This window comes from Candoia aspera, chromosome 3, assembly GCF_035149785.1.
Source record: "Candoia aspera isolate rCanAsp1 chromosome 3, rCanAsp1.hap2, whole genome shotgun sequence".
NCBI lineage: Eukaryota > Metazoa > Chordata > Lepidosauria > Squamata > Boidae > Candoia > Candoia aspera.
Genome location: NC_086155.1, coordinates 113,110,051 through 113,137,742, shown reverse-complemented (window position 1 = coordinate 113,137,742; position 27,692 = coordinate 113,110,051). Strand labels below are relative to the sequence as shown.

The following is a 27,692-nucleotide window of genomic DNA, read 5'->3' as shown; positions in this document are numbered from 1 at the left end:
GGTAGGGTTTGAGCAAGCTGCAATGGAAAACAGGATGTAAACGCTTGAGGTTATGAGGCAAATCAAGTTTGAAAGTAACAGGGTTAATTTGTGCAACAATGGGAAAAGGACCAACAAATTTAGGACCCAGTTTTTTCGAGGGTTGTGGCGATTTGATGAATTTTGTGGATAAGTAGACTTTATCCCCCACAGCAAAAGTAGGTTCGCGGGAGCATTTGGCATCAGCATGTCGTTTGTAGGTGGATTGTGCATGGTCCAGAGCTTGTTGAATATTGTGCCAGGAGTCTTTGAGGGTTTCAGCCCAGTCAGTGAGAGAGGCTGGTAGTGGCTGCGGGTGCGGGAGTTTGGGTATCGGGATGAACTCACGCCCGAAGACAGCTTTAAAGGGAACTTGACCAGTGCTTTGATGAACGGCGTTGTTATAGGCAACTTCAGCAAATGGAAGTAAGTCCACCCAGTTGTCCTGTTGGTAATTGACAAAAGCTCGTAGGTATTGTTCAAGTGTAGAATTAACTGCTTCAGTAGATCCATCCGTTTCCGGATGCCATGCGGTGGAGAGGGCTTGTTTGGTGCCAAGCAGTTTCAAAAATGCCCGCCAAAACTGTGACGTAAATTGTGTGCCTCTGTCACTCACCAAACGGGCGGGGATTCCGTGAAGGCGGTACACGTGAACAAGGAATAGGCGTGCCAGCTGTTGCGCGGTGGGGATAGAGGCGCATGGGATGAAATGAGCTTGTTTAGAAAAAAAATATTTTACCACCCAAATGACTGTTTTTCGTTGACTGGGTGGTAGGTCGACAATAAAGTCCATGGATATGTCCTGCCATGGGAAGGACGGGGTTGCCACAGGTTGGAGGAGACCTTGAGGCTTGCCAGTCTTGCACTTTGTAGCTGCGCAGACAGGGCATGCAGTGACATATGCCTTAAGGTCCTTTAGTAAAGTTGGCCACCAGAATTGACGCCTAACTAGGTGAAGGGTTTTAAGATATCCAAAATGTCCAGCCAACTTGTCGTCGTGGCAACGCTGGAGGATCGTCTTTCGCAAAGCCTCAGGGACATAGAGACGATCGTTTCGCCAGGCAAACTTGTCAGTAAAAGTTACAGTGTGTAGGTTTGCTTGCAACCAAGTATCAGTTTTGAGGTGGAAGAGCAACTGTTGTTGCAAGTCTGATGGAATTGGCAAGCGCGGTGGATGGGAGGGAGGCGGAGCGGCTTGGGGCTGAGTTTGTTGCGCTCGCGCCTGGCTGCATGTCACAGCTGCCAAACTCAGTTGCTTTTCTGTCCATACAGTACCCTGTACCGTTGGCCCTGGGCCAGCATCTTGGGGTCTGCGTGATAAAGCATCAGCTAAAAAGTTTTTCTTGCCTGGTATAAATTTGAGGGTGAAATCAAAACGACTGAAAAATTCAGCCCAGCGAAGTTGTTTGGGGCTGAGTTTTCGACTGGTGCTTAATGCTTCCAAGTTTTTATGGTCAGTCCACACTTCAAAAGGGTTTGAAGCCCTCTCTAATAAGCGGCGCCAAATTTCCAAAGCGGTTTTTACAGCAAAAGCCTCTTTTTCCCAAACATGCCACCGTCTCTCTGTTTCCGTGAACTTGCGAGAGAGGTAAGCACAGGGTTTTAAAGTGTCAGACTGGTCTGACTGGAGCAGTAGTGCCCCGACGGAGAAATCAGAGGCATCCACCTGTACCACGAAAGGCTTAGTGGGGTCAGGATGCTGCAAAATGGGTTCGGTAGTGAAGATTTGTTTGAGCGCCTCAAATGCCTGTTGGCAAGTTGGAGTCCATTTAAGGAGCGCTCCTGGGTTCTTGGACTGTCGCGTATCCCCCTGAGCTTTAGTTTTTAACAGTTCAGTAAGGGGGAGGGCGATTTCTGCAAAATTTTGGGCAAATGCCCTGTAGAAATTGGCGAATCCAAGGAAACTTTGTAATTGCCTCCTGGTACGGGGAGGCTCCCATGCTACAATAGCTTCAACTTTGGCAGGGTCCATCTCAATACCCTTTGCGGAAATTCTATATCCTAGATAATCGATTTGTGATTGATGGAAGGCACACTTGGACAGTTTAGCATACAACTCAGCTTTTCTCAACTTAGTAAGCACTTGACGCACCAGGTGAATATGTTCTGACATGGTTTCAGTATAAATCAATACATCATCCAAATACACCAGTACTCCCTTAAACAGGTGGTCGTGCAAGACCTCATTGATAAGTTGCATAAAAACCCCAGGTGCCCCCGATAGACCAAAGGGCAAGACTTTGTATTGGAAAGCCCCAAGAGGACAGTTAAACGCTGTTTTCCACTCATCCCCTTCTCTTATGCGAATGCGAAAATAGGCTTCTCTTAAATCCAATTTTGAGAAGATTTTGCCTCTGGCCAGATGTGATAACATATCTTTGATAAGGGGCAAAGGATATTTATTTAATATTGAGACTGCATTGAGCCCACAGAAATCGGTACACAGCCTCAGAGAGCCATCCTTTTTTGGTCTAAAGAGAACAGGTGCCCCCACCAGGGAGTTTGCAGGCTCAATGAAACCCCTAGCCAGGTTTTTGTCAATGAATTCCCTCAGCGTAGCTAGCTCTTTAGGAGACATGGGATAGATTTTTGGGTGAGGTAATTTTACATTAGGGAGAAATTCAATGGCACAGTCTGTTTTCCGGTGAGGTGGCAAGCGATCTGCTTCCTTCTCCCCAAACACATCAGCCAGATCCTGGTATTGGTTAGGCAGTCCTTCTAGCGGCTGAAGTGTTTGTACAGTAGTGTTAGCCACCCGTCCTCCCTCCATGTCCTCTAACAAGTCCTTTTCTGGTACTTTATAAAATCCATCAGCAAACGTTACAGTTCTATGCAGCCAGTTGATAAAAGGGTTTTGTTGAACGAACCAAGGCATTCCTAAAATAACCAAAGGCCCTCCCACTGGAGCTATGACAAAAGGCAATTTCTCCCAATGGGTGCCCATCTGTAAAGCAACCAGTCCTGTGGAGTGGGTGACTGCTTTCCCCCCCGCCATGGTTCCATCCAATTGCGTGAAGATCATGGGCCATGGCAAAGGGAACGTGGGCAGTTCTAGGGCAGCTACAACATCAGGATGCATCAGCGAACGGGAACAACCCGAGTCTAGCATGGTCCAGACTTCAACAGTTTTGGTTCTAGAGCCCAATTTTACTTTGACAGTCATTGTAGGGAAGTTCCCACTCACCGAATCGTGGTCGCGCCCGGTTTCTTCCACCTGCCCAACGGCGCCCTTCAGGGCAGGTGGAAGCCTTTTCTCGCCGGCTGGTCGAACTGTAATTCTTCTTCCTCTTCCCCGAATGGAAGGTCTGGAGGGTCGAGTTCAGCGCAGGCAGCCTTCATCTTGCGCGGCAGGGATGGCGATTTTCCTGATGCTTTCCCTGGCCGTTCCTCTGGTCGGTGTCTTGGGCATGAAGTGGCATGATGCCCGTCTTTCCCGCATCTCAAGCACTGACCTTTTGCAAATCGTCGTTCTCTTTCTTCCTCCCAACTTTTTGGTTTAGGGCGGCTCGAATATCCAGTGGCACGAGCTCCCTTAGCGACTTGGGTTTGTCTCAGTTCCTTGCTATGGGCATACATTTGTAGAGCGTTTTCCGCGCTGCCCGCCAACTGAATCCACCCGTATAACGTTTTAGGATCGTCCCTACACAAAGCCCAACGGAGAATTTCTGTCTCCAGCCCTTGCTTGAACATTTCCACTAAAGTCGACTGGGACCAGTCCTCCACCTTTCCCGCCAGGGCTTTAAATTCCAAAGCGTAGTCTGCAACAGAGAGGGTTCCTTGATAAAGTTTTCTCAGGGAGCTTTTCGCTCTCTCTTGAGCCAATGGGTCTTCAAAGTGCTGTTTCAGTGACCACAGAAACTCATCAAAGTCCTCTAACTCTGTGGCCTCCGCTTGGCATAGCTGTACGTACCAATCAGCTGCCTTCCCCTTCAGCTTGTTGGCAATAAAATTAATTTTGCCCTGTTCCGAATGAAAACTTTGGCCCCAATCCTCCATATAATGTCTAGCATTTGTAATGAAGAAGGAGAGCGTGGTAGGGTCCCCATCAAACTTCACCCCAAACGGCGGGAAGGTTCTTACCGGCTCCACTGGCTGTGGTGGCTCTGCAAACGTCAACGTATGTCGAGCCCCCAGTGGTGGCCGATCTCTGGATGCCCTCGACTCCCTTCCTCCCAATTGTCGGGAAGCCCGAGTCTTACCTCTTCCCCTGAGCGACAGGGACCTCTCTCTTGGGTAAGCCAGCTGGGAGGGGTCTTCTTCCCAGTCTTCCTGTAGTGACCCCGGGCCCCTGGGGATATCCTTTAAGAGGGTCACTATCATCTCCATTTTGTCCTCTATTGCTCTCATGTGGGCAGGGGTGACAGGCTCTTCCAAGGGTCTATTGGTCACCACCACCCTCGGTGATAAGGGGATTTCGGGTTCCCAGGATGGCTGTGGAGAACCCCTCCCCGCTCCTGCTTCCACTTCGGGTTGGGGTTCACCCCCTGTGGCGCCCTGCACTGCCAACAATAGATCATCCAATTGAACATCCCGCCTCTCTCGACGTGCTGCCCTTTGCGCTCTCGAAGTTGGAGCTACCAGAGTTTTCGTCAAGTCCGGCTCTTCTTCGCTCCCTTCACTCTCGCGAAGCGGAGGTTCGATCATCACTAGCTCTCCTCTTTACCCAAACTTTGGATGGGGCTAGCGGAGATGATATAAATGATTCTCAGCTTTATGTAATGGTTGCCTAATCCCAAATACTCAGTCTCACAAGCCAGGGCTTAAGGATAACTGATTTATTAAAGGAATAGTATGCAAATACAGAGAAAGCTGAGAATGAGCAAAAGCGCGCCAAATACAAACTTAAAAGCCTTGCCTTCAATCCAGTCCCGCCCCAAGCACCCATCAGCAAGCACCCCCTCCCAGGTGCTAGCAACCGTTACACACGCCTGGGAAAGTAACCTTGAATAGGATTGCAAACCCAAACATACATTCCAACGTCCCAAAACAAGGAAGAGAGCACGAATGGAAAATACCAGCAATGAGCAAGCCGAGTATACACGGAAAAACGGTTTGACATGTGAAACGTTACAATGTTAACAGAACATTGAAACGGGGAACATGACATAAAACCACTCAAGTTTGCTCAGAAAAGGATACTATCTGGCAGGCCCTATAAAGGTGACTGAGTCATCATCTTGCAGGATTACTTGGAATGAGTTTGAGCTGTTAGTCTTGAGGAAGAGGACAGGCTTCTTTGCAATTATCAATTCTACCCACCTGCAGTCTATATCTCTGCCCTTCTTGGTTTCTGAAAGTCCCCAGGGAGGTGTCAGGGTGCTGGATTAGGGTAGTTGTGAATGCATCCCTGACTGAAGGGATGAAGGAAACAGTTGTGCATCCCCTCCTCCTCAAGCTCTAGGGCTCTCCATTGTGAGGTGCCACAGGATTCAACATTCTTTTATTTAGCATCTATATGAAGCCTATGGGGAAGGTCTTCCAGTGGCCTGGAGTCATGTATAATCAATATGCTGATGATAACCAGTTATACATCTCACCTCTGAGCCCAACAGAAAATGCAGTTGAGGTTTGTTCTGATGCCTGGAGATTGTTAAGGATCTGGATTAGAACAAACAGACAAGTTTAAACCCAGCAAGACAGAGTAGCTTTGGGTTTAGAAATCTTTTGATTCCCAAGGCATTCCATCTTTGATCCAGCATGAGGTTGCACTTCCCTGTACAAAGCTGGCCCAAAATCTGCAGGTCCTCAAGGAACAGGTATCAGCAGTTTCAGCAAGTTTGAGGACTGAAGGATGAAATGAATCCCTCCTTGTAGGAGAATGTTTGTTCGTTAAGTTATATTCCTGATACTATACTTGATTTTCTTTTTAAATTGTTATTGATGTTTCATAATTGCTGTTATTGCAGTTTGTGTGTATTTTATTATAACTGAATGGTGGTATGTAAGCCACTCAGAATATACAGATAGTCAAAATATAAGAGAAGAATGTATAAAAACGTATTTTGAAAAGTCAGCAAAAGTCAAGGAAAGAAACATCAGCAAAAGTAAAGAAATAAAAAAATTTTTTCCTGTAGATAAAGTTAACAGTCTGCATGAATGACTCAGATCTAATGGCGTTTTTACAGTTTTCCTTAAATGGACAAGAGGTGGCTTTAGTCACATTTGCTTTAAACACAGTGCATTTTTCCTTGGACTTGCAAGGTCTTATTTTTAGTTCTTTAGTGAAATTGCCTTTTATTAATTTTGAAATGCATTCTCTATTTCTATGCCCAAATCTCCTGTGCCACAGTTTCATGCAATCTTTATTAAACATTTTTACAGTATTTAATTTTCTGTTACATGTTGTAAGTGTAATCCTGTCCCAGAATTCCTTTCATGATCAATTTATTATATAGCTAAACCAAGCAATAATATTCTATTAAAATAATGTCACATGTATGACTTGTGGCTGTTCTTATGCATAAAAGACTGGTTTCTAATCAAGGCCCATCAAGGCTTAATGAATTATGCTTCTTGCCTTTGTTTTTCATTAATTTTAGAAATCAAACGCATTGTTCCTTTTCCTTTTCTTTCTACAGTTTGTCCATTGGTAAGGTATACTTCTATCTAATTCCATGAAATAGCTTCAGTTATCGAAATAGTAGGAGGTTGCCCCACTGTCCAGATGAATTGGCCAGCACAGACACTTAGTGGCTAGAAATGAACTGAATACAAAGCAGTGAGAAATACACCTCAGAAGCACAGAAAATCCTTTATCTTGTCCTGAGAGAATTTTCAGAACATGCTGCTGACAGAACTGGGATTTTAACTCCTCTTTCTGGGCTTACAGTGGTGTCAGCTATTGACAATCTTATATTTGGGAAGCCCTCTTACTAGCCAAAGGGATGCAGTGGCGCTGCGGGTTAAACCGCTGAGCTGTCAATCGGAAGGTCGGCGGTTCGAAACCACACGGCGGGGTGAGCTCCCGTTGCTCGTCCCAGTTCCTGCTCACCTAGCAGTTCGAAAACATGCAAATGTGAGTAGATCAATAGGTACCGCTTCGGCGGGAAGGTAACGGCGTTCCGTGTCGTCATGCTGGCCACATGACTCGGAAGCGTCTATGACAACGTCGGCTCCATGGCTTAGAAACGGAGATGAGCACCACCCCCTAGAGTCGGATTCGACTGGACTTTACGTCAAGGGAAACCTTTACCTTTACCTTACTAGCCACTTTTTCTTTCAGAGGCATTCCAAAATTCAGGACATATCATTCTTTTCACTAGCTTCTGTCATCTATAGGGAAGCAAAGCTACACACTCTGGATAGTTGATTTTGCTTTGTTTCATCAATCAAACAGCAAGCAAGCAATACAATAAACTAGGTAAACTTCTATTAGATAGAAATTGTTTTTATATTTCTAAAATAAATAATCTTTACCCAGCTGGCATAGGCTGTAGCTAGATGGCCCATCTAACCAGAGATCTGAAAATCACAGAAGCAGATAAGGTGGTGAGAGGAACAGTACCTGATTCCAGCAGCATGGGTCCCTCCGAATACCCAAGCATCATTTGGCGGTTATTATGCCTTCTGGGGGATCTGGTGAATTCTGCCTCCCAACCCCAATTAGTCAAGATTAGTCTAGTTTAGTCAAAACACTGAAGGTACACTATCCATTTTGCTGACCCTAGCTGGTGATTGGCCAGTTTTCTTGGGCCCACATGGAATTTTCTGTGACCACTTTTTAGCCCATCCTGATAAGACTTTGACTCCATCTTATAGGCTCTTACTGGTCTCTGTCCCTTCAGTTCATCACCCTTGGCCCCTCTGCTAGGTTCCAATAAGCAGTGGTTTATGATCCTGGCTTCTAAATAAGATTTTGACCCTAGCTTCCAAATATGCCTAACTGCACATCACTGTTGTGAAGCTAATTGAGCAAACAAATTATATAACTTTGTCCTTTAGGCTTTTATGCATTAGTTGAAGCTGGAATCAATGTTTATTTTCTCCATCTTTGTTCCTCAATACAAAGCACTGCAGTTCAATAATCAATACAAAATGCTCAATAGCACCTCTGAGCAATGAGCTACAAATGTGAATCTGCTTTGTACATACATAAGATGGCCTTTGTTCTTCTAGAACATGTGGCACTCCAAGATTGTTCAGCAGCATTTTAACTCAAAATGTCCACCTTCTGTAGTTCTTGTTTAGTATCTCAACAGAATCAGCTCTCCTTGCTGATGTGTATGATCATATGCATCCATTCTGTCTGCGTAATTTGCCTGCTTTGCAGACTAACACATTTTTTAAGGGGGAAAAACATGTTTTTCTTTCTAATCTTTCCTCTTTCTTCCTCATCTTTAAATCTATGTTGTGGGCCAAATAACTTTTTATTTAGGAAATAACATAGTGATTCCTATGGCCTGAGTTACTTAAGGCTATCTAGAGTTAAGAGCCTTGATATAATCTCTTCCATTATGGAGAAAGAGCAAGTCAGTCAGGTGAGAATCTTGAATGACACAAGTCAAAGACAGAAAAGAGAGAGAGAGAGAACTGAGTTGACAAGGGAAGAAAGCAATGAAGGCCCTGAGACTAGCAGTTTGACCAATAGGAAGCATGTCACACAGAGATGTGCAATAGAATCTATTCTATTCTATTCTATTCTATTCTATTCTATTCTATTCTATTCTATTCTATTCTATTCTTTCAATTCAGAAAGGTTCAAAACCTTTCTGCTAACTATTTCTACATCTGTTGCTTCTAGTGATCAGTAGGTTTATAGATGCAGAAAACCAGTGCTTGCAAAGTGGAAATCCAACAGTGAGGGGAGTGGGAGCTTTGAAGCACACCTTCTTGGTGGTGGTCCCATCATTATGGCATTTGCTTCTGGAAGTTCAGACAACCCCCACATTACTTTTAGGAAGTTATTAGAAACAGTCTTGTATCACTGGGCATTAGGGATCTAAGTGGTAGCCTTTAACAATAATTGGCTTTAACAATTATTCAGTTCTTTTATTCTGAATGTGACTTGATGTTTTCAAATTGAATTTTAACTTGAGTCTATTATGGGGGATTATGGGGGTTTTATGTTTGTTTATGATTGTAAACTGCTTGGAATTCTGTTATTCAACATAGTATAAATACATGTAGTGCATACATAAGGTGGAGAAGTGGCCTTAACCATCAGAAGGCAATCAACTTTTGGAAGTGGCTCCAGTCCTGGTGTTACAAAGATTTGTTATTAGGTATTCCATGTCAAGCAGCTCGGAAACACCAACAAAGTTTTAAGAGAAGCTGATTTAAGGCAAGGAAAATCCTTTCCTTTTTTTCCTGACTTTGGTGAATAAAAATGGCTGTCCAAAATTAAACACAGATTTCAGGAGTTAGAAAAAGGTAAGGAAGCTCATTCTTCCCAAATTTGATTTTAATTTTTATTGGATTCTTTTTTTTTCTTATTTCCAATTAAATAGTTACATTTTATTTCTATTGTTTCATTTGCTGTGGAGATTTAAATTTAATTATTCCAAGTGAGGGGTATAACTGTTTCTTGCCCACTCCGAACCCCAATGAAATCATTTTATCATTTTGGGCAGAGGGGGCTCAATAATGTAAAGTTTTAGAACACCTGATCCACTCAATACCAAAGGTCATTTTTGCTAGACATGTTACCATTGCTATTATTGTTATAGCATTTCTATTGTTGTTGTTAGCACCACAAACCTCAGGCCAATATATACCAAGAAACACATTTCAATTAATATTTAGGGCTTTAGACTACCAGGAAATCCCAGGGCTGTACCCTAGCCTGGCACAATGATATGCTGGAAGGAGGTAGTAAGAAACCCTTTCTGTTCTGTTACCAAAGAAACAAGACAGACACGTCCATGTAGTTAACAGAGTTGAGCCGCTTAGCTCATGGGAGACTCTGATCTCGAGTCTACGCCACTACTTTGAAATCGGTTTGGAATAGGCACCCAGTGCAAATCACCAAGAATAGGTGCAATAAAGCTCTGACCACATCCATGAAAAAATAGCCAACACAGCATTCTGCACTAGCTGAAATCTTTGAATTGTCTTCAAGGAAAGCCCCATGTAAAACAACTGATTTTTACCATCCCAGTACAAGCTTGTGATTTTCCCATGGCCAAAAACTTTATCTGAGCACTTGTGGACTTTTTCCCCCTCTCTTCTCTTTTGGCAGGAGGAATCTTGTAATAGTTTCTTAATGGCTATGAACGAATTGGTATGTGATAAGGACCATTTTTATTCTCATGGGCATTATTCTCTCTGAATTTGATAAGCTATTGGTTCCTTTCTATGGATTGTTTTTAACCTGCTTTACTGTTTCTTTTAAAATTTGTTTGTTTTCTTGTGAACTGTAACTGTCCTGGTTGTATTATTTTTTTAAATTAAAAATGGGGTAGATTTTTTTTAAACAAATGAAAGCAAATATATCATTTCTATGATCAAGGTTATTTCTGTAGTTTTGGATTGAGCCTCTGGGTGTCACTATTTACCACTGAGGAACAAAAATGTAAGAATGAGCCAATCCGGCTTTGTCAATACATTAAAGCACACCGTACTGAGACCAGGCTGATGACAGTGAAGCAGAAGCACATTTTGCTCATAAACCTGGATACAGTATATTTTCAACTTGAACTTGGGACTGCACAGGGAATATCAGCAGTCAGTAAGTACTATCAAAAGAGCTTTTAACCGTGAGTGGATGTTATTTGTACTGTAGCAAAACAATGAAGAAAACTAAGAGACTATGGAATTATGAACAGAGAATTCTGCAATACTTAATCATAATGATTGTTTGGAAAGCAGTTTCTGGGCAGATCCATTATTCAATTCCTGAGGAGATGCCAAAAGGTTCTTTTGTGGGGAATATTGCAAAGGACCTGGGAACAGATGGGAAACAGCTTTTAGATCATGGACTTCGTATTGTCATCAATACAGGTACAATTCAGTATTTTGCTCTGAATGTCAACCGTGGCCATTTAGAAATTTCTCAGTTAATAGACAGAGAGGAAATATGCAGAGAGACAGAAAAATGCATAATAAAATTCCAGATCCTTATTGAAAGTAAACTAAAGCTTTATGGGATAGAAGTAGAAATCACAGATATAAATGACAATGCTCCTCAATTTCCCTCAAAGGAATGGACAATGAAAATCAGTGAGATATCAGCATTAAAAGAACAATTTCCTCTACCAAAAGCTCAAGACCCAGACCAGGGGATAAATTCTGTACAAAACTACCAACTCACAGGTAGTAACCATTTTTCTCTGGAAGTGCAAAGCAGCCAAAATGGTGCCAGATCTGCTAAACTGCTGTTGGAAAAATCACTGGACAGGGAAGAGCGGTCAGTTTATGATCTGATCCTTACAGCTTTCGATGGTGGCGATCCCATCAAGTCCGGCATAGTGCAGATTCATATCATTGTTCTAGATGCAAATGATAATGTACCAGTTTTCAGCCAATCAATCTATGAAGTAAATCTCAAGGAAAACATGCCCAAAGGGTCCACAGTAGCTACAGTAACGGCTCTTGATATGGATGAAGGCATCAATGGAGAAGTAAAATATTCTTTTGAGGAATTAACCAAGAAGAGTCAAAAAACGTTTCTGTTAAATTCGACAACAGGGGAAATTATCCTTGTGGGGAGCCTTGATTTTGAAATATCATCGTCATATGAATTTGAAGTGCAAGCCATGGATGGGGGTGGGCTGAGTGACAGATCAAAGGTTGTGATTTTGGTTTCAGACTTAAATGACAATGCACCTGAGTTAGCCGTAACCTTTGTGATCAACTCTGTGCCTGAGAACTCTCCAGCTGGAACTGTCATTGCCATTTTAAATGCCCAAGACAGAGATTCAGGAGAAAACGGAGAGGTTAAATGCGCAATCCCCAGCAACCTCCCTTTTCGGCTCAAGAAGACAATGGATAGTTTCTACAGTTTAGAGACAGACAGAGCTCTTGACAGGGAACAATTGCCAACTTATGCTATCACTGTTACAGCAGTGGATGACGGGGCACCACCACTCTCTACATCTGTGGTTATTTCGCTCCAGGTGTTAGACACAAATGACAACCCTCCACAATTTGTAGAGTCAAAATATACCTCCTACCTTCTTGAAAATAATCCAAAAGGAGCCTCAGCCTTTTCCCTCACAGCAAGTGATCCAGACTGGGAAGAAAATGCCAGAATAACTTACTCCATCGTTGATAACCAAATGAGGGACCCTCCTCTCTCCTCCTACCTCTCCATTAATTCTGAGACAGGGACTGTCTATGCCCTGAGCTCCTTGGATTATGAGGAGATTCAAGAGATTCAGTTCCAGGTCAAGGTTCAGGATGGAGGGTCCCCACCACTCAGCTCTAACGTCTCAGTGACTCTCTTCATCTTGGACCAGAATGACAATGTCCCAGAGATCCTGTACCCCTCCCCTCCCGCTGATGGCTCAACTGGGATAGAACTGGCCCCTCGCTCCTCTGAGGCAGGATACCTGGTCACTAAAGTAGTGGCAGTAGATGCAGATTCTGGCCAGAACGCCTGGCTCTCCTATCAGCTGATCAGAGCAACAGAACCGGGGCTCTTCACCATGGGACTCCACACTGGAGAGATCAGGACTGCTCGGCTGTTTCTGGAGAAAGACGCCCTGAAGCAAATCCTGGTGGTTTTGGTGAAGGACAATGGCCAACCGCCTCTCTCTGCCTCAGTCACTCTCACTGTGGTACTGGCTGACAGCATCCCTGAAGTTCTCTCAGATCTGAGCAACATCTCAGCTCCTGTAGGCCCTCAGTCAGATCTCACATTTTATCTGGTGATTGCTGTGGCGTTTGTCTCCTGCTTGTTCTTCGCATTCCTCCTTGTCTTACTGGCCATCAGGTTGCACAGGTGGAGGAACTCGAAACTGTTAGAGTCAGGAAGTGTACATTTTAGTGGGGTTCCGGTGTCACAATTTGTGGGGATGGATGGAGTCCGAGCCTTTCTTCAGTCTTACTGCCACACTATTTCACTGACCAGAGATTCTAGGAAAAGCCACTGCAATTTTCATGAGGAAAACTGTTCAAGTACTCTGACCAATCAACCTCTAAGCTGTGGGGGGAGTGACCCTATCCTAGCCTGTGGGGATTTAAATTTGAAGAATGATGAGCAAATCTTAGTCAAGGTGAGTTAAATATTTTAGATTAATGGTGTGTTCTGTTGATCCTATAAGCCCTCATTTATCTCAACAGTGATTTCCTATCAGTCCATTCTCTCTAGTGAACCTTAATACTGGATGTTCTAAAAGTCTGATTTTGCATCCCTTATAAAAATCTGTTTGTTAACCATTTTTCTGTTATATTGGTGATAAGAAATTTCTGAGGAATCAATTTATATGGTTACACCTAGAAAAGAGCATTGATGTGAAAATATTATGTTGGAAATGCATTAGATTTTCTTAATATATTTTCATATTTTATATGAATTTTTTTTCAGAAAGATATAGACATAATAGCATTTCATTCTTTTCCCCTTTATTTCATGTTTTAATTTTCTCAGGATATTGATAGAACAGAAGAAAAAAATACATAGCTTAATTTCACTTACTATAGGTTAAAGTTAGGTCTAGTTGGTGACAGGAATATTTACTTCCAGATGTCTGACTGCATGACTTTCATGTTCCCCAGCTAATAACAGAGTGAAAAATTATTTCCTGGGCCCATCTTACTGCTCCATATCAATATTCTGCTGGTAGCACATCTTTAGCTCTCTCATGTTGTTTCTAAGAACTCCAGATTGTAATGTGGCTCATACTTGCTTCCTTATTAACTCTGACTGATAAACCAACTGATCTGACTGTCATGAGGAGAATTTCAAGAAAATTATGACTGTTGTAAAGATTATTCCAGAAGAAAATGTCATGAAAATGTCAACTAAAGCAACGGTTCCCAAACGTTACCAGTTCACGGCACCCTTAATGTCTCTGTAACTTTCTCACAGGCTAAAAGAAATATCTAACAATTAATATTTCCCTCAAAAATTTAAAATATCCTGTGGTTCCTCTGTCAGTTTACTGTGGTGTACTGAGGTACCACTGCGCACAGTTTGGGAACTATCAATCAATTTTATTTCGGTCATAGACCAGCATACAACTAGTAACATAACAATTATGCTAAAATAGAAATACAAATAAAAAGTCATTGACAGCATAAAAAAAAGTAAAGATGAAACTATCAGGGCGAAATTACAGAGTGCAAGTATTAAAAAACAAAAGGATCCTATAAAATTACAACTAATTCTACCATGAATAATCTAAATGCTATAAACAACTAGGGCAGATAACTATGAAAGGACATAAGCAATACTAAAATTTGTAAAACACTACGAGAATGTAAAACTATGCCAACTTATATTATCAAATCAAATCAATTTTTCTTCAGTCATAGACCAACAATTAAACCAGAAAATTCACATATCATTAGAATAAAAGAGAAAACACTTAGAATTCTAGAAAAATTCTAGTAAAAATTTGAAGAGATATTGTGGCGTGCTATACAAATTATAGAGCAATATTTAGCTATGGACAATGAAATAAAATGAGATTGGTCTGATAGAAACAGCTTGAGATAAAAAGAATCCGAACAACCTGGATGTTTAGTAAAAAATTGAGATAATAATTTCTGATGAGCACCTGCATAGAGGGGACAGTATAAAATTATATGTTCCATTGTTTCAATTACTCCTCTACCACATGGGCACAATCTTTGATCAAAAAGGATATTTCGATATCTCCCTTTGATAACAGCTGTTGGAAGGGCATTAAAGCTAGCCAAAGATAAGGCCCTTCTAAATTTTGGAATTGTTATGAACCTGAGATATCTGGCTGGTTGGAGAAGATGTGTGGAATGGCCCAAAAATGTTTTTAGGTAAAACTGATAAATCTGATTGTAGCTCTAAATCAACGGCCCGTTGTTTGAGATCAGCTAGTGCACATTCATAGCCCAACAAGATGATGGCTGCCCTTGAAAAGCCATACAATTGCAGTTTGGCATGTATTGCCTGGCACCAAGAAGATTGAAAGCTGTCGGTCATAATCAAAGGGGCCAAGCCAACTGGAAAAAAGGAAAGCTTAAGCCAGTATAAAAAAGTATAAACCCAAGCTGAAGTTTCTATTTTTAGTAGGCCAGCTTCATGGCGAAGCACCACATTGGGGACCCAGTGAGGTACTTGAAAGATAGATCTTAGAAACTTGGATTGGACTCTTTCAAGAGAAAGGAATGACCTGTAGGGGCCCAACTGTGCTCCAAAAAGGAGCTGAGCTCGGATCTTAGCTGAGAAAACTTTAATTGTTGCTGGTATATATTGAGCTCCTTTGGAAAAACAGAAAGATTGTACTGCTGATGATGATTTTTGTGTGCTCAGGCTGACATAGTCGGCATGGAATTTGCGGTTACCTGTGGCATGAAAAACAATCCCCAAGTATTTAAACATCTTGACTTGCTCTATTAAATTATTGTTTAACTGCCAGACATGTGCCTTAAGGCACTTGGCAAAAACCATAACCTTGGTTTTCGAGTAGTTTATTTCCAGCCATTCTTCTTGGCAGTGCTCAGCAAGCATACAGAGAGCCCACTTCAGGCCAATCTGTGTCTGAGAAAGCAACACGGCATCATCTGCATATAAAAGAACAGAGATGTGTCTGTTTCCCAGTTTTGAGGGCTGAAGAGATGGGCTATTCAGTTTATCTACAAGAGAGTTAATATATAGATTAAAAAGAAGGGGAGCTAGAATACACCCTTGTCTCACTCCTCTCTTGACTGGGATTTCCTTGGTGCAATGTCCATACATATTACATTGGACCTTCACCTAGGAGTTTTCATAAAGCTTATAATCTACTGGAATAAATAAATATGTCTATCAGTGAACCCTACTATTTATGTCCTACTGCCCTCAACATACCTCCAACAAATGCAGATTGTGACTACTTTTGTGTCTGCATCAAATTCAGACCTATTTGAGGAGCAGTATGGATGAGGAACACCTAGGTAACACTGTAATACTGGCAGTGGAAAAGAGCCTCTCCAAAGCCCTTCAACATGAAGCAGTCACTACTTTGCAGAACTGTCTAAGAATTAGCAGGTTGAGTTTGTGTACGTGTGCACTTTGCTTCCCTTCTCCTCCCTCTCACTGACGTCCCACTTGATTAACGGATCAATCAGAACTTGGATAAGCAACAGCATATTTTGTTATTTCCTGGCCAGGGGAATGTCTCAGTTTGTTCTGCTTCCTCTCACTGATACCTAGTGTATTTCTGGATGTGCCTGTACTAGTACTAGCTCAAAAGTAAGCAACTTTATTTTTTGAAAGAAATAGATTACCAGTTTATTTTGTTCTGTCTACATAAAAATATTTAGTTTAACATTTTTGTTGGTTAAAAAACAAACTTGTTTGAGAGAAGTTTTCCTTGTTGTAATTTGGAATTTGGTTGGCAAATGCTTGATTGAACTACAAAGAACAAATTACCATGCCACATGACTTCATTTAACTCAGGAGGATTTATTTCAAAGAGCATAGGTTTAGGATGAATGCTTGCCCACACTGAAATTCAGCACATGCCCTCTCTAACCCACACATTGTACAAAGGTTTCTGGAGCACAAATGCTATAAATCCCTGAACTGAGGTGAAACTTATTGTTGGGATTAAATAGCAGCTATAGATTTACTAATAAGAATTCTGAGTTTGCAGTTATGTAGTTTGTCTGTTTGTTTATATAATGATCTATATCCCACCTACTGACTGGCTAACTGTGGCCTTGTCTTTCAAGTGCAGATTATTGCCTACTGAGAATCATAAGTCCTCTGCTCAGTTCCTGAGTATATTGATGATTTCCTCATCTTCTAGCCTTCTAGAATTAAAAACATGAAATTGTGGCTGTTTCATTCGGTGGTAAGAGATTAGGAATCCCAGTCCCATTTGTCAGAAAATTAAAACAAAGAATTATCATTATGGAGAGTTAACTAATGTATACTGTTTGCTCAGCAGTTGATGTTGCAATGCCACTGGAAAATCATCAAATAAGTTACTGCTTGAATAATTTTCTATCTTTTTTGTAACAAAAAAAAACATGGAATTAAAATAAAGGTATATCAGGAAATGTAGTTCCCAATGTAGACTCAGAGTGTCACTGTTGGACAATAGCAGCTTTGGATCAGCACTTGATTCTTCTGCAGCTGTATCCCCGCAGTTACATTTCAACTGGCTAGAAAGCAGATGCAGCAGAAAGCTTTATTCTAAAAGGTGTTCCAGAAAGAACAGTTTATCTCAAGGATCAGCTAGTTAAGATCATTTTTCCCCAATATTAATAGTGTGAAATTGGAAAATATAACTGTAAGAAGAAAAAACAAACAAGAAGGTCAATGACAGTGATGGAAGCAAGCTACACAAAGGAATTCAATTTGAGGCAAGTACTCTTTCTGTTCATATTCTGGTCTTTGATCAACTGGGTGGTATCTGAGCAGGTTCAGTATTCATTTCCAGAGGAAACAGAAAAGAATTCCTTTGTGGGAAATGTTGCTAAAGATTTAGGGTTGGATGTTGGACAGTTGCCAAAACGCAAACTTGCTATATCTTCAGAAAAGCAATACTTTGCTCTGAATGAGCAAAATGGTGATCTACATGTGAATGACAGAATAGACCGGGAAAAGATTTGTGGAAAATCACCTACTTGTATCCTACAGTTAGAAGTTGTAGCACATAATCCTTTGAATATTTTCCACATAAAGGTTTTCATCTTAGATATTAATGATAATGCTCCATATTTCCGGAAGAAAAATATCAATCTAAAGTTGAGTGAGTCTAATTTGCCAGGAGCTCGATTTGCCCTTGGAAATGCTGAAGACAAGGACATTGGAATCAACTCCCTTCAAGATTATCATTTGAGTTCAACCCCATATTTCAACCTAGAAATTCAAGAGAGCAAAGATGGTGGCAAATATGCAGAATTAATTTTGCAAAAGCCACTGGACAGGGAAAAAGAGCACATGCATCACTTGATTCTTACAGCTTCAGATGGGGGACGTCCAATGAAAACCGGGACTCTTAACATAGAAGTTAACATTATTGATACAAATGACAATCCACCAGTCTTCTCCCAGGCAACTTACAAAGCAAGTTTGAAAGAGAATACACCCAGAGGGACTTCCGTGCTTCAAGTTAAAGCATCTGATATCGATGAAGGGTCAAATGCTGAGATATCTTATATTTTCTATGATATCCCAGAAAATGTGAATCAGAAATTTAAATTGGATCCCACTGATGGAACAATTTCACTTAAGGAAAGTATTGATTTTGAAGACAGGGGAAGCTATGTAATGTTAATACGGGCAACTGATGGAGGTGAACTGGTAGCACATTGCAATGTAGAGATTGAGGTTCTTGATGAGAACGACAATGCTCCAGAAGTAATTATTACATCTGTATCCAGCCCCATTCCTGAAGATATTCTACCTGGGGCAGTGATTGCTCTCATCAAAGTCCATGACAGAGATTCTGGACTTAATGGGGAAGTCACCTGTTACCTAAAGGAAATTGTACCCTTCCAGATAGTGTCATCATCAGATAATTACTTCAAGCTCCTCATAGACGGCCCCCTCGACAGAGAAAAAATGCCAGTGTATAACATTACAATTACAGCCACAGACCAAGGCACACCTCCTCTCTCCACAGATAAAACCATCTCAGTACCAATTTCAGATATCAATGATAACCCTCCAGCATTTGAAAAACCTTCCTATGTTGCCAACATTCCTGAGAACAACCCATCCGGAATGTCCGTTTTCCAAGTCAAGGCTTTTGACCCAGATCTGGATCGGAATGCCCAAATCACCTACTCCATTCTTGACAGCAACGTCAAGGACCTGCCTCTCTCCTCCTACGTTTCCATTAACTCTGAGACGGGAACTCTCTATGCTCAACGATCTTTTGACTATGAGCAGTTCAGAGAGTTCCAGCTGCAAGTGCAAGCCCAGGATGGAGGCTCTCCATCTCTCAATAACAGCGTCACGGTCAAAGTGTGTGTATTGGATCAGAATGACAATACTCCCCAGATCCTGTACCCTTCCCAAACAACTCAGGGTTCGTTGTTCTTCGAGATGGTGCCTCACTCAGCTGAGTCGGGTTATTTGGTGACAAAGGTAGTGGCTGTGGACGCTGACTCTGGACACAACGCCTGGCTCTCTTTTCATCTCCTGCAGGCCACAGAGCCCTCGCTCTTCATCATCGGCTCCCACACGGGAGAGATCCAAACAGCTCGAGCATTACTTGAGAAAGACATTATGAAGCAGAGGCTGGTCATCATGGTGAGGGATAATGGGCAGCCACCTCTCTCGGCCACCACTAGCCTGAACCTGGTCTTTGCTGAGAACTTCCAGGGGGCTCTTCCTGAAATGAAGTCCCAACCCAATAACTCAGAGGATCAGTCCAACCTCCAGTTTTATTTGGTTCTGACTTTGACTTTGGTGTCCTTTCTGTTCCTGGTGGCAGTGATTTTGGCCATTATTATGAAACTTCAAAGGTCAAGGAACCCCACTTTTCTTCAGTGCTTCATTCCTGATTCTCACTCAAAGACCGGTGCCATATTTCCCCCAAATTATGAAGATGGGACTTTGCCTTATTCTTATCAGATCTGTTTATCCACTGAATCCAGGAGAAATGAACTGACTTTTCTTCAACCCAATGCCCAAATAGTGGAAAACCTCCTTTGCAGCAATAAACCTGATACTTCTATTATGGTCAATGAAGGTAACATTTTTGATTCTGGAAAGGACATGGTGAGTTTTGTTCATTTTCTTTATACACTAAGATCAAGGTGTAATATTTGTTTGAATGCTATAGATACTGTTGTAAATACAATTCAAGCAAATATGATTGATCTATCATCATTATTAAATATCTGTTAAATGATGGATTCATTTCAGACTTAGATGTCTTTTGCTTCAGTTTATTCAGTTGATGTTACACTGAGTATTATAGGTATAATTAATAAAACATTTATATATAAGTAATGAAAATCAGCAAATATTATCTGTAGCTAATATTTGTATTAGTAATATTTGTGTTAGCTGTAATATTTGTAATGAATGTCTGTTTGTCTTTACATGCCACCTCTTCTAAAAATAGAAACACTCAAATGAAAATATTGTCATGGATACCTACTTCTGAACTGATTTTACCAAAGTTAAAGGATAAAGGCTTATTTTATCTGGGATGATAATTCCCTGTTGGAAGGAAAACCTCTAAAAAGAATATTAATCCCAATTTTGTTTCGTCTTCTTTTTTTTAAAAAAAGCAATGAAATAAAATGTAATTAATGTATTTATCAGCATTCCATGAGTGATGAAAATCAAATTCTTGAAATCAGAATTTGTTGTTGTTTATTCGTTTAGTCGCTTCCGACTCTTCGTGACCTCATGGACCAGCCCACGCCAGAGCTTCCTGTCGGTCGTCAACACCCCCAGCTCCCCCAGGGACGAGTCCGTCACCTCTAGAATATCATCCATCCATCTTGCCCTTGGTCGGCCCCTCTTCCTTTTGCCTTCCACTCTCCCTAGCATCAGCATCTTCTCCAGGGTGTCCTGTCTTCTCATTATGTGGCCAAAGTATTTCAGTTTTGCCTTTAATATCATTCCCTCAAGTGAGCAGTCTGGCTTTATTTCCTGGAGGATGGACTGGTTGGATCTTCTTGCAGTCCAAGGCACTCTCAGAATTTTCCTCCAACACCACATTTCAAAAGCATCGATCTTCCTTCGCTCAGCCTTCCTTATGGTCCAGCTCTCGCAGCCATATGTTACTACAGGGAACACCATTGCTTTAACTATGCGGGCCTTTGTTGTCAGTGTGATGTCTCTGCTCTTAACTATTTTATCGAGATTTGTCATTGCTCTTCTTCCAAGGATTAAGCGTCTTCTGATTTCCTGACTGCAGTCAGCATCTGCAGTAATCTTTGCACCTAGGAATACAAAGTCTTTCACTGCTTCTACATTTTCTCCCTCTATTTGCCAGTTATCAATCAAGCTGGTTGCCATAATCTTGGTTTTTTTGAGGTTTAGCTGCAAACCAGCTTTTGCACTTTCTTCTTTCACCTTCATCATAAGGCTCCTCAGTTCCTCTTCACTTTCAGCCATCAAAGTGGTATCATCTGCATATCTGAGATTGTTAATATTTCTTCCAGCGATTTTAACTCCAGCCTTGGATTCCTCAAGCCCAGCTTGTCGCATGATGTGTTCTGCATACAAGTTGAATAGGTAGGGTGAGAGTATACAGCCCTGCCGTACTCCTTTCCCAATCTTAAACCAGTCTGTTGTTCCGTGGTCTGTTCTTACTGTTGCTACTTGGTCGTTATACACATTCTTCAGGAGGCATACAAGATGACTTGGTATCCCCATACCACTAAGAACTTGCCACAATTTGTTATGGTCCACACAGTCAAAGGCTTTAGAATAGTCAATAAAACAGAAATAGATGTTTTTCTGAAACTCCCTGGCTTTTTCCATTATCCAGCGGATATTGGCAATTTGGTCTCTAGTTCCTCTGCCTTTTCTAAAGCCAGCTTGTACATCTGGCAATTCTCACTCCATGAACTGCTGAAGTCTACCTTGCAGGATCTTGAGCATTACCTTACTGGCATGTGAAATGAGTGCCACTGTTCGATAGTTTGAACATTCTTTAGTGTTTCCCTTTTTTGGTATGGGGATATAAGTTGATTTTTTCCAGTCTGATGGCCATTCTTGTGTTTTCCAAATTTGCTGGCATATAGCATGCATTACCTTGACAGCATCATCTTGCAAGATTTTGAACAGTTCAGCTGGGATGCCGTCGTCTCCTGTTGCCTTGTTATTAGCAATGCTTCTTAAGGCCCACTCAACCTCACTCTTCAGGATGTCTGGCTCTAGCTCACCGACCACACCGTCAAAGCTATCCCCAATATTGTTATCCTTCCTATACAGGTCTTCTGTATATTCTTGCCACCTTTTCTTGATCTCTTCTGCTTCTGTTAGGTCCTTGCCATCTTTGTTTTGGATCATACCCATTTTGGCCTGGAATTTACCTCCGATGTTTCTAATTTTCTGGAAGAGGTCTCTTGTCCTTCCTATTCTATTGTCTTCTTCCACTTCCGCGCATTGCTTGTTTAAAAATAATTCCTTATCTCTTCTGGCTAACCTCTGGAATTTTGCATTTAATTGGGCATATCTCCCCCTATCACTGTTGCCTTTTGCTTTCCTTCTTTCTTGGGCTACTTCTAGTGTCTCAGCAGACAGCCATTTTGCCTTCTTGGTTTTGTCTTTCTTTCGGATGTATTTTGTTGCCGCCTCCTGAACAATGCTGCCAACTTCTGTCCAGAGTTCTTCCGGGACCCTATCTACTAAGTCCAGTCCCTTAAATCTATTCTTCACCTCCACTGCATATTCCTTAGGAATATTAGTGAGCTCATATCTAGCTGATCTGTGGGTCTTCCCTAATCTCTTTAGTCTGATCCTAAATTGTGCAAGAAGAAGTTCGTGATCTGAACTACAGTCAGCTCCAGGCCTGGTTTTTACCGACTGTACAGATGTCCACCACCTTTGGCTGCAAAGGATGTAATCAATCTGATTTCGGTGTTGTCCATCTGGTGAAGTCCATGTATAAAGTCGTCTCTTAGGTTGTTGGAAGAGAGTGTTTGTTATGCAGAGTGAATTGTCTTGGCAAAATTCTATCAGCCTGTGTCCTGCTTCGTTTTGTTCTCCCAGGCCATACTTACCTGTAATTCGAGGTGTCATTTGACTGCCCACCTTAGCATTCCAGTCTCCTGTGATGAAAATAACATCTCTTTTAGGCGTGTTGTCCAGTAGGTGCTGCAGATCCTCATAGAACTGCTCTACTTCAGCTTCTTCAGCATTTGTGGTTGGGGCGTATATTTGGATCACTGTGATGTTAGATGGCTTGCCCTGAATTCGAATTGAGATCATTCTGTCGTTTTTTGGATTGTATCCAAGCACTGCTTTAGCCACTTTACTATTAATTATGAAGGCTACTCCATTTCTTCTGTGGTCCTCTTGTCCGCAGTAGTAGATCTGGTGGTCATTTGATGTGAAGTGGCCCATTCCAGTCCATTTCAGTTCACTGACGCCCAGAATGTCTATCTTTAATCTTGACATCTCACCAATAACCACATCCAATTTGCCCTGGCTCATAGATCTTACATTCCAGGTTCCGATGGTGTGTTGATCCTTAGAACATCGGATTTGCCGTTCACCACCAGCACCGTCGGCCGCTAGCCGTCCTTTCGGCTTTGAGCTAGCTGCGTCATCACGTCTGGGGCTAGTTGAGCTCATCCTCTGTTCCTCCCCAGTAGCATTTTGACCATCTTCCAACCTGGGGGTCTCATCTTCCGATGGTATACTGACATATCTCTGGTTGTACTGATCCATTTAGTTTTCACGGCAAGAATACTGAGGTGGGTTGCCATTACCTTCCCCAGGGATCGCATTTAGTCTGACCTCTCTGTCATGACCTTCCCGTCTTGGGTGGCCCTTCACGGTTTAGCTCATGGCATCACTGAGGTGCTCAAGCTCCAGCACCACGACAAGGTAACGATCCTTTGCTGAAGTGAAATCAGAATAGTTTTCTCTTTTATCGGAACCAGAACAGTTTTCTCAAGAGACCTGCAATCAAATTGTTAACAGCTTATATCAGGCATGCAATAAAAAGTCCTATTCTCCTTATTCGTATTCTTTATCTTCCTTTCCTTATAAGTCATCAGAAGGCAAATATAGGTTTTATAAGCAGTAAATAAGAATATTTAATATTTTGAACATTAAAAAATGTTTTAAAAATATTATTCTTGTCCAGATAATGTTGCTTATTGAACAGATATATAATTACCAATAAGATTAATCCTTCTCAAGGGCTTGATATTTCTGTTTTATTGACTATTCTAAAGCCTTTGACTGTGTGGACCATAACAAATTGTGGCAAGTTCTTAGTGGTATGGGGATACCAAGTCATCTTGCATGCCTCCTGAAGAATGTGTATAACGACCAAGTAGCGACAGTAAGAACAGACCACGGAACAACAGACTGGTTTAAGATTGGGAAAGGAGTACGGCAGGGCTGTATACTCTCACCCTACCTATTCAACTTGTATGCAGAACACATCATGCGACAAGCTGGTCTTGAGGAATCCAAGGCTGGAGTTAAAATCTCTGGAAGAAACATTAACAATCTCAGATATGCAGATGATACCACTTTGATGGCTGAAAGTGAAGAGGAACTGAGGAGCCTTATGATGAAGGTGAAAGAAGAAAGTGCAAAAGCTGGCTTGCAGCTAAACCTCAAAAAAACCAAGATTATGGCAACCAGCTTGATTGATAACTGGCAAATAGAGGGAGAAAATGTAGAAGCAGTGAAAGACTTTGTATTCCTAGGTGCAAAGATTACTGCAGATGCTGACTGCAGTCAGGAAATCAGAAGACGCTTAATCCTTGGGAGAAGAGCAATGACAAATCTCGATAAAATAGTTAAGAGCAGAGACATCACACTGACAACAAAGGCCCGCATAGTTAAAGCAATGGTGTTCCCTGTAGTAACATATGGCTGCGAGAGCTGGACCATAAGGAAGGCTGAGCGAAGGAAGATCGATGCTTTTGAACTGTGGTGTTGGAGGAAAATTCTGAGAGTGCCTTGGACTGCAAGAAGATCCAACCAGTCCATCCTCCAGGAAATAAAGCCAGACTGCTCACTTGAGGGAATTATATTAAAGGCAAAACTGAAATACTTTGGCCACATAATGAGAAGACAGGACACCCTGGAGAAGATGCTGATGCTAGGGAGAGTGGAAGGCAAAAGGAAGAGGGGCCGACCAAGGGCAAGATGGATGGATGATATTCTAGAGGTGACGGACTCGTCCCTGGGGGAGCTGGGGATGTTGACGACCGACAGGAAGCTCTGGCGTGGGCTGGTCCATGAAGTCTCGAAGAGTCGGAAGCGACTAAACGAATAAACAACAAAAGGGCATTGTAAAACATTATTTCTGTTCTCTCGCTGCATCATATGTCCTAACTTTCACCATATGGGGGCCAATGTGACTGATTGATTGTGCCATCAAGTCAGTATTGACTCTTAGCAACCACCTAGATAGATTTCCTCCATGACGATCTGTCCTTAACTTGGTCTTTTATGTCTTCTAATGATACACTGATCACCACTGTAACCGAGTCCATCCCCTTTGCTGCTGGTCATCCTCTTCTTCTCTTTCCTTCCTCCTTTCCCAGCATTACTCCCTTCTCCTGAAAGCTAGGTCTTTGCATAATATCTCCAAAGTTAGGTAATTTGAGCCTGATCAATTGTGCCTCTAGTAAGAACTCTGGGTTGATTGGACCAATTTAGTAAGAGTAAATAAAAGGTCTTTGCACTTTGCACAAATGATTAAGAGAAGTTCTGCATCCCATTTCATATCTAACTTATTAACAGAGTGCTACCTTGCTCTAAAATATCCAGAATTGAGTGGGAGGCTGTCCGCTGCAAAGTCATAGTACTAAATCTAGTTTGCAAGGGTGCATCATCAAAAGGGAAATTCCTTTTATTTGTTCTTGGGTTTTATTCGTTTACCCAAACCATAGACGCCATCATTTCTAAGGGTGAATCTATAGCTGAGTTTGCAGGCTTTTGGTTATCAACAAGAGCAAACTCTTCAGCATGATTCCCATTGGTTTCATTTATTTTTTGCTAAAATATGGGAGTAGAACCTAAGGACCAGTCACAAGATGTAAATATACCCTCTGAATCCTTGATCAAATTTTGACTATCCTCAATCTCTTGGGAGATTGAAAAATCAGTAATTCTTAGTTGTTTCTGTTGTGAATTACGTATTTCTACTTCCTGTATTAAAGGTTGCAAACCATGTTGTATATAGCTATTATGGGGGAGATCCATTATGTATAATAAATTGTAATAGCTCTATCCCTTAACTGGTTTTAGCACGTACATCCAGAGCAGAAACAAGCTAACTGGCTCAGAAATTTACAGTCCTACAGCTTTTTCAGAAGCTTTTTAATCTTTAATCAGCATTTTCAAAGAGTACCTTAATATTTATTGCAGCGATGATGTTATTTCCTACAGTCAGGTTAGATTGACTCCCTTAGCTTTTTTCTTACTGAAACAGCCTTTAATCACTTCTTTTGACATGAAATTGACCAGAAAAATAAAGTTGATTTTTTTTCAGAGGAACTATCACAAGGCTTAGCTTCTCACATCACCATCTTTGAAATTCATAGTACAGAGACACAAAGGAAGATAAAAATTTAAAAGGATGTATTATTAGACAAAGCAAGGAATTCTATAAGGAAAATAATAAGCCCAACAATTTCACCATTAGCCTATCCTTTAAATGCCTTCCATGTTGGAAACAATTACAATAAGAAAAATGTAGTCACAAATGCAGACATGGTCCACTCAGACTCAATGAACAGATTAAAGATACAGCAAGAATTATTCAGTGAAAGTCAAAATATACCATGGTTGATGTATTTACAAATTGCTGGAAGGATAAAATCAGATCTTAAGAATGAGGAAGGGACATTAAGGAAAATGACAGAATTTGAAATGCTTATACAAAACCAATACCATCTGTCAGGGAGCATATACAAACTCTTACTTAGATACAACATGCTTCTTGGTCTTTTGGCTAAGATCAAGTGTAGATACGGCACAGACAGAACAAATTAAAAACTGTATGATAAAATGAATGCAATTTTTTAGAGAAACAATCACAAAACAACAATGGGAAGAATTGTGGACCAAATCCATAAAATTTACCCCAAGCTACAATCTAAAAGCAAATTGGTACAAAATGTTTTACATATGGTATACAACTCAATCAGTAATCCCCAAGATAGATAAATCATACAGAAATAAATGTTGGAAGCGCTAGGAAACTGAAGGAACATTTCACCACATGTGGTGGACATGTAAAAAAACTCAAAAGTACTGGAAAGATAGACATAGTACAATGCAGAACATTTCAGAAATTAAATTCCAAATGAAATCACAACTTTTTTATTAGGTATAATCCCAGAATATATCGACAGGAAATACCTTACTTACTGAGATACATGCTCACAGCAGTGAGAATAAATTTTGCCCAACATTGGAAGAAAGATACAATTCCAACAACATGTGATTGGGAACTTAAACTTGGAGAATATACAACAATGGCAACATTAAGAGCAACATTCACAACAGAGGTTTCAATTCAAGCAAGAATAGTTCATGGCAAATATAAACACTTACAGTATGGTTTCTAAGGAGGGCTAAATGCTTATAGATACCATAAACTGGTAGAGGCACAAGAAGGGGGAAGTTAGAAACCAAATAGTTTTTTTTAAAAAAACTCTTCTTATTGTTACTTCTGTTTTTGCTTTTTTTCCTTTTTTAAAATATGCATAAAGAACAATAAAGTAACAATATAGTAGAGAATTTAGTATTAAGTATTAAGCTTAGGATAGAAAACTTTATTATATAACAAACAATTTAATATAGTTTGCAGTTATTTATCAATGCCACATTCAGCTCTAGATGTAAAATTTAAGAAACTTTATGCTTATTAACATTAACATTTTAGAAATCATAGTTAATATTAACATAAACTTTTTTTTTATCTTTAAAGGTTTAA

General features: G+C 41.1%; 2 protein-coding genes across 2 annotated transcripts; both read left to right on the top strand.

Annotated features, from left to right (window-relative positions):
• The first annotated feature begins 10,597 nt into the window (after positions 1 to 10,597).
• On the top strand, positions 10,598 to 13,181 carry LOC134493836 (protocadherin gamma-A6-like). Its single transcript, XM_063298636.1, has one exon. The coding sequence runs from the start codon at positions 10,746 to 10,748 to the stop codon at positions 13,179 to 13,181; it is 2,436 nt and encodes an 811-aa protein (XP_063154706.1). The 5' UTR covers positions 10,598 to 10,745.
• A 4,223-nt stretch (positions 13,182 to 17,404) lies between these two features.
• LOC134494661 (protocadherin gamma-B2-like) lies at positions 17,405 to 27,692 on the top strand. The gene is made up of 2 exons (XM_063299910.1): positions 17,405 to 19,816; positions 27,687 to 27,692. The coding sequence occupies exons 1-2, from the start codon at positions 17,405 to 17,407 to the stop codon at positions 27,690 to 27,692; spliced, it is 2,418 nt and encodes an 805-aa protein (XP_063155980.1).

Bases quoted from the DNA above. Each gene is read 5' to 3' on its own strand.
- LOC134493836 (XM_063298636.1), top strand. From the start codon at position 10,746: ATGAAGAAAACTAAGAGACTATGGAATTATGAACAGAGAATTCTGCAA.
- LOC134494661 (XM_063299910.1), top strand. From the start codon at position 17,405: ATGACAGTGATGGAAGCAAGCTACACAAAGGAATTCAATTTGAGGCAA.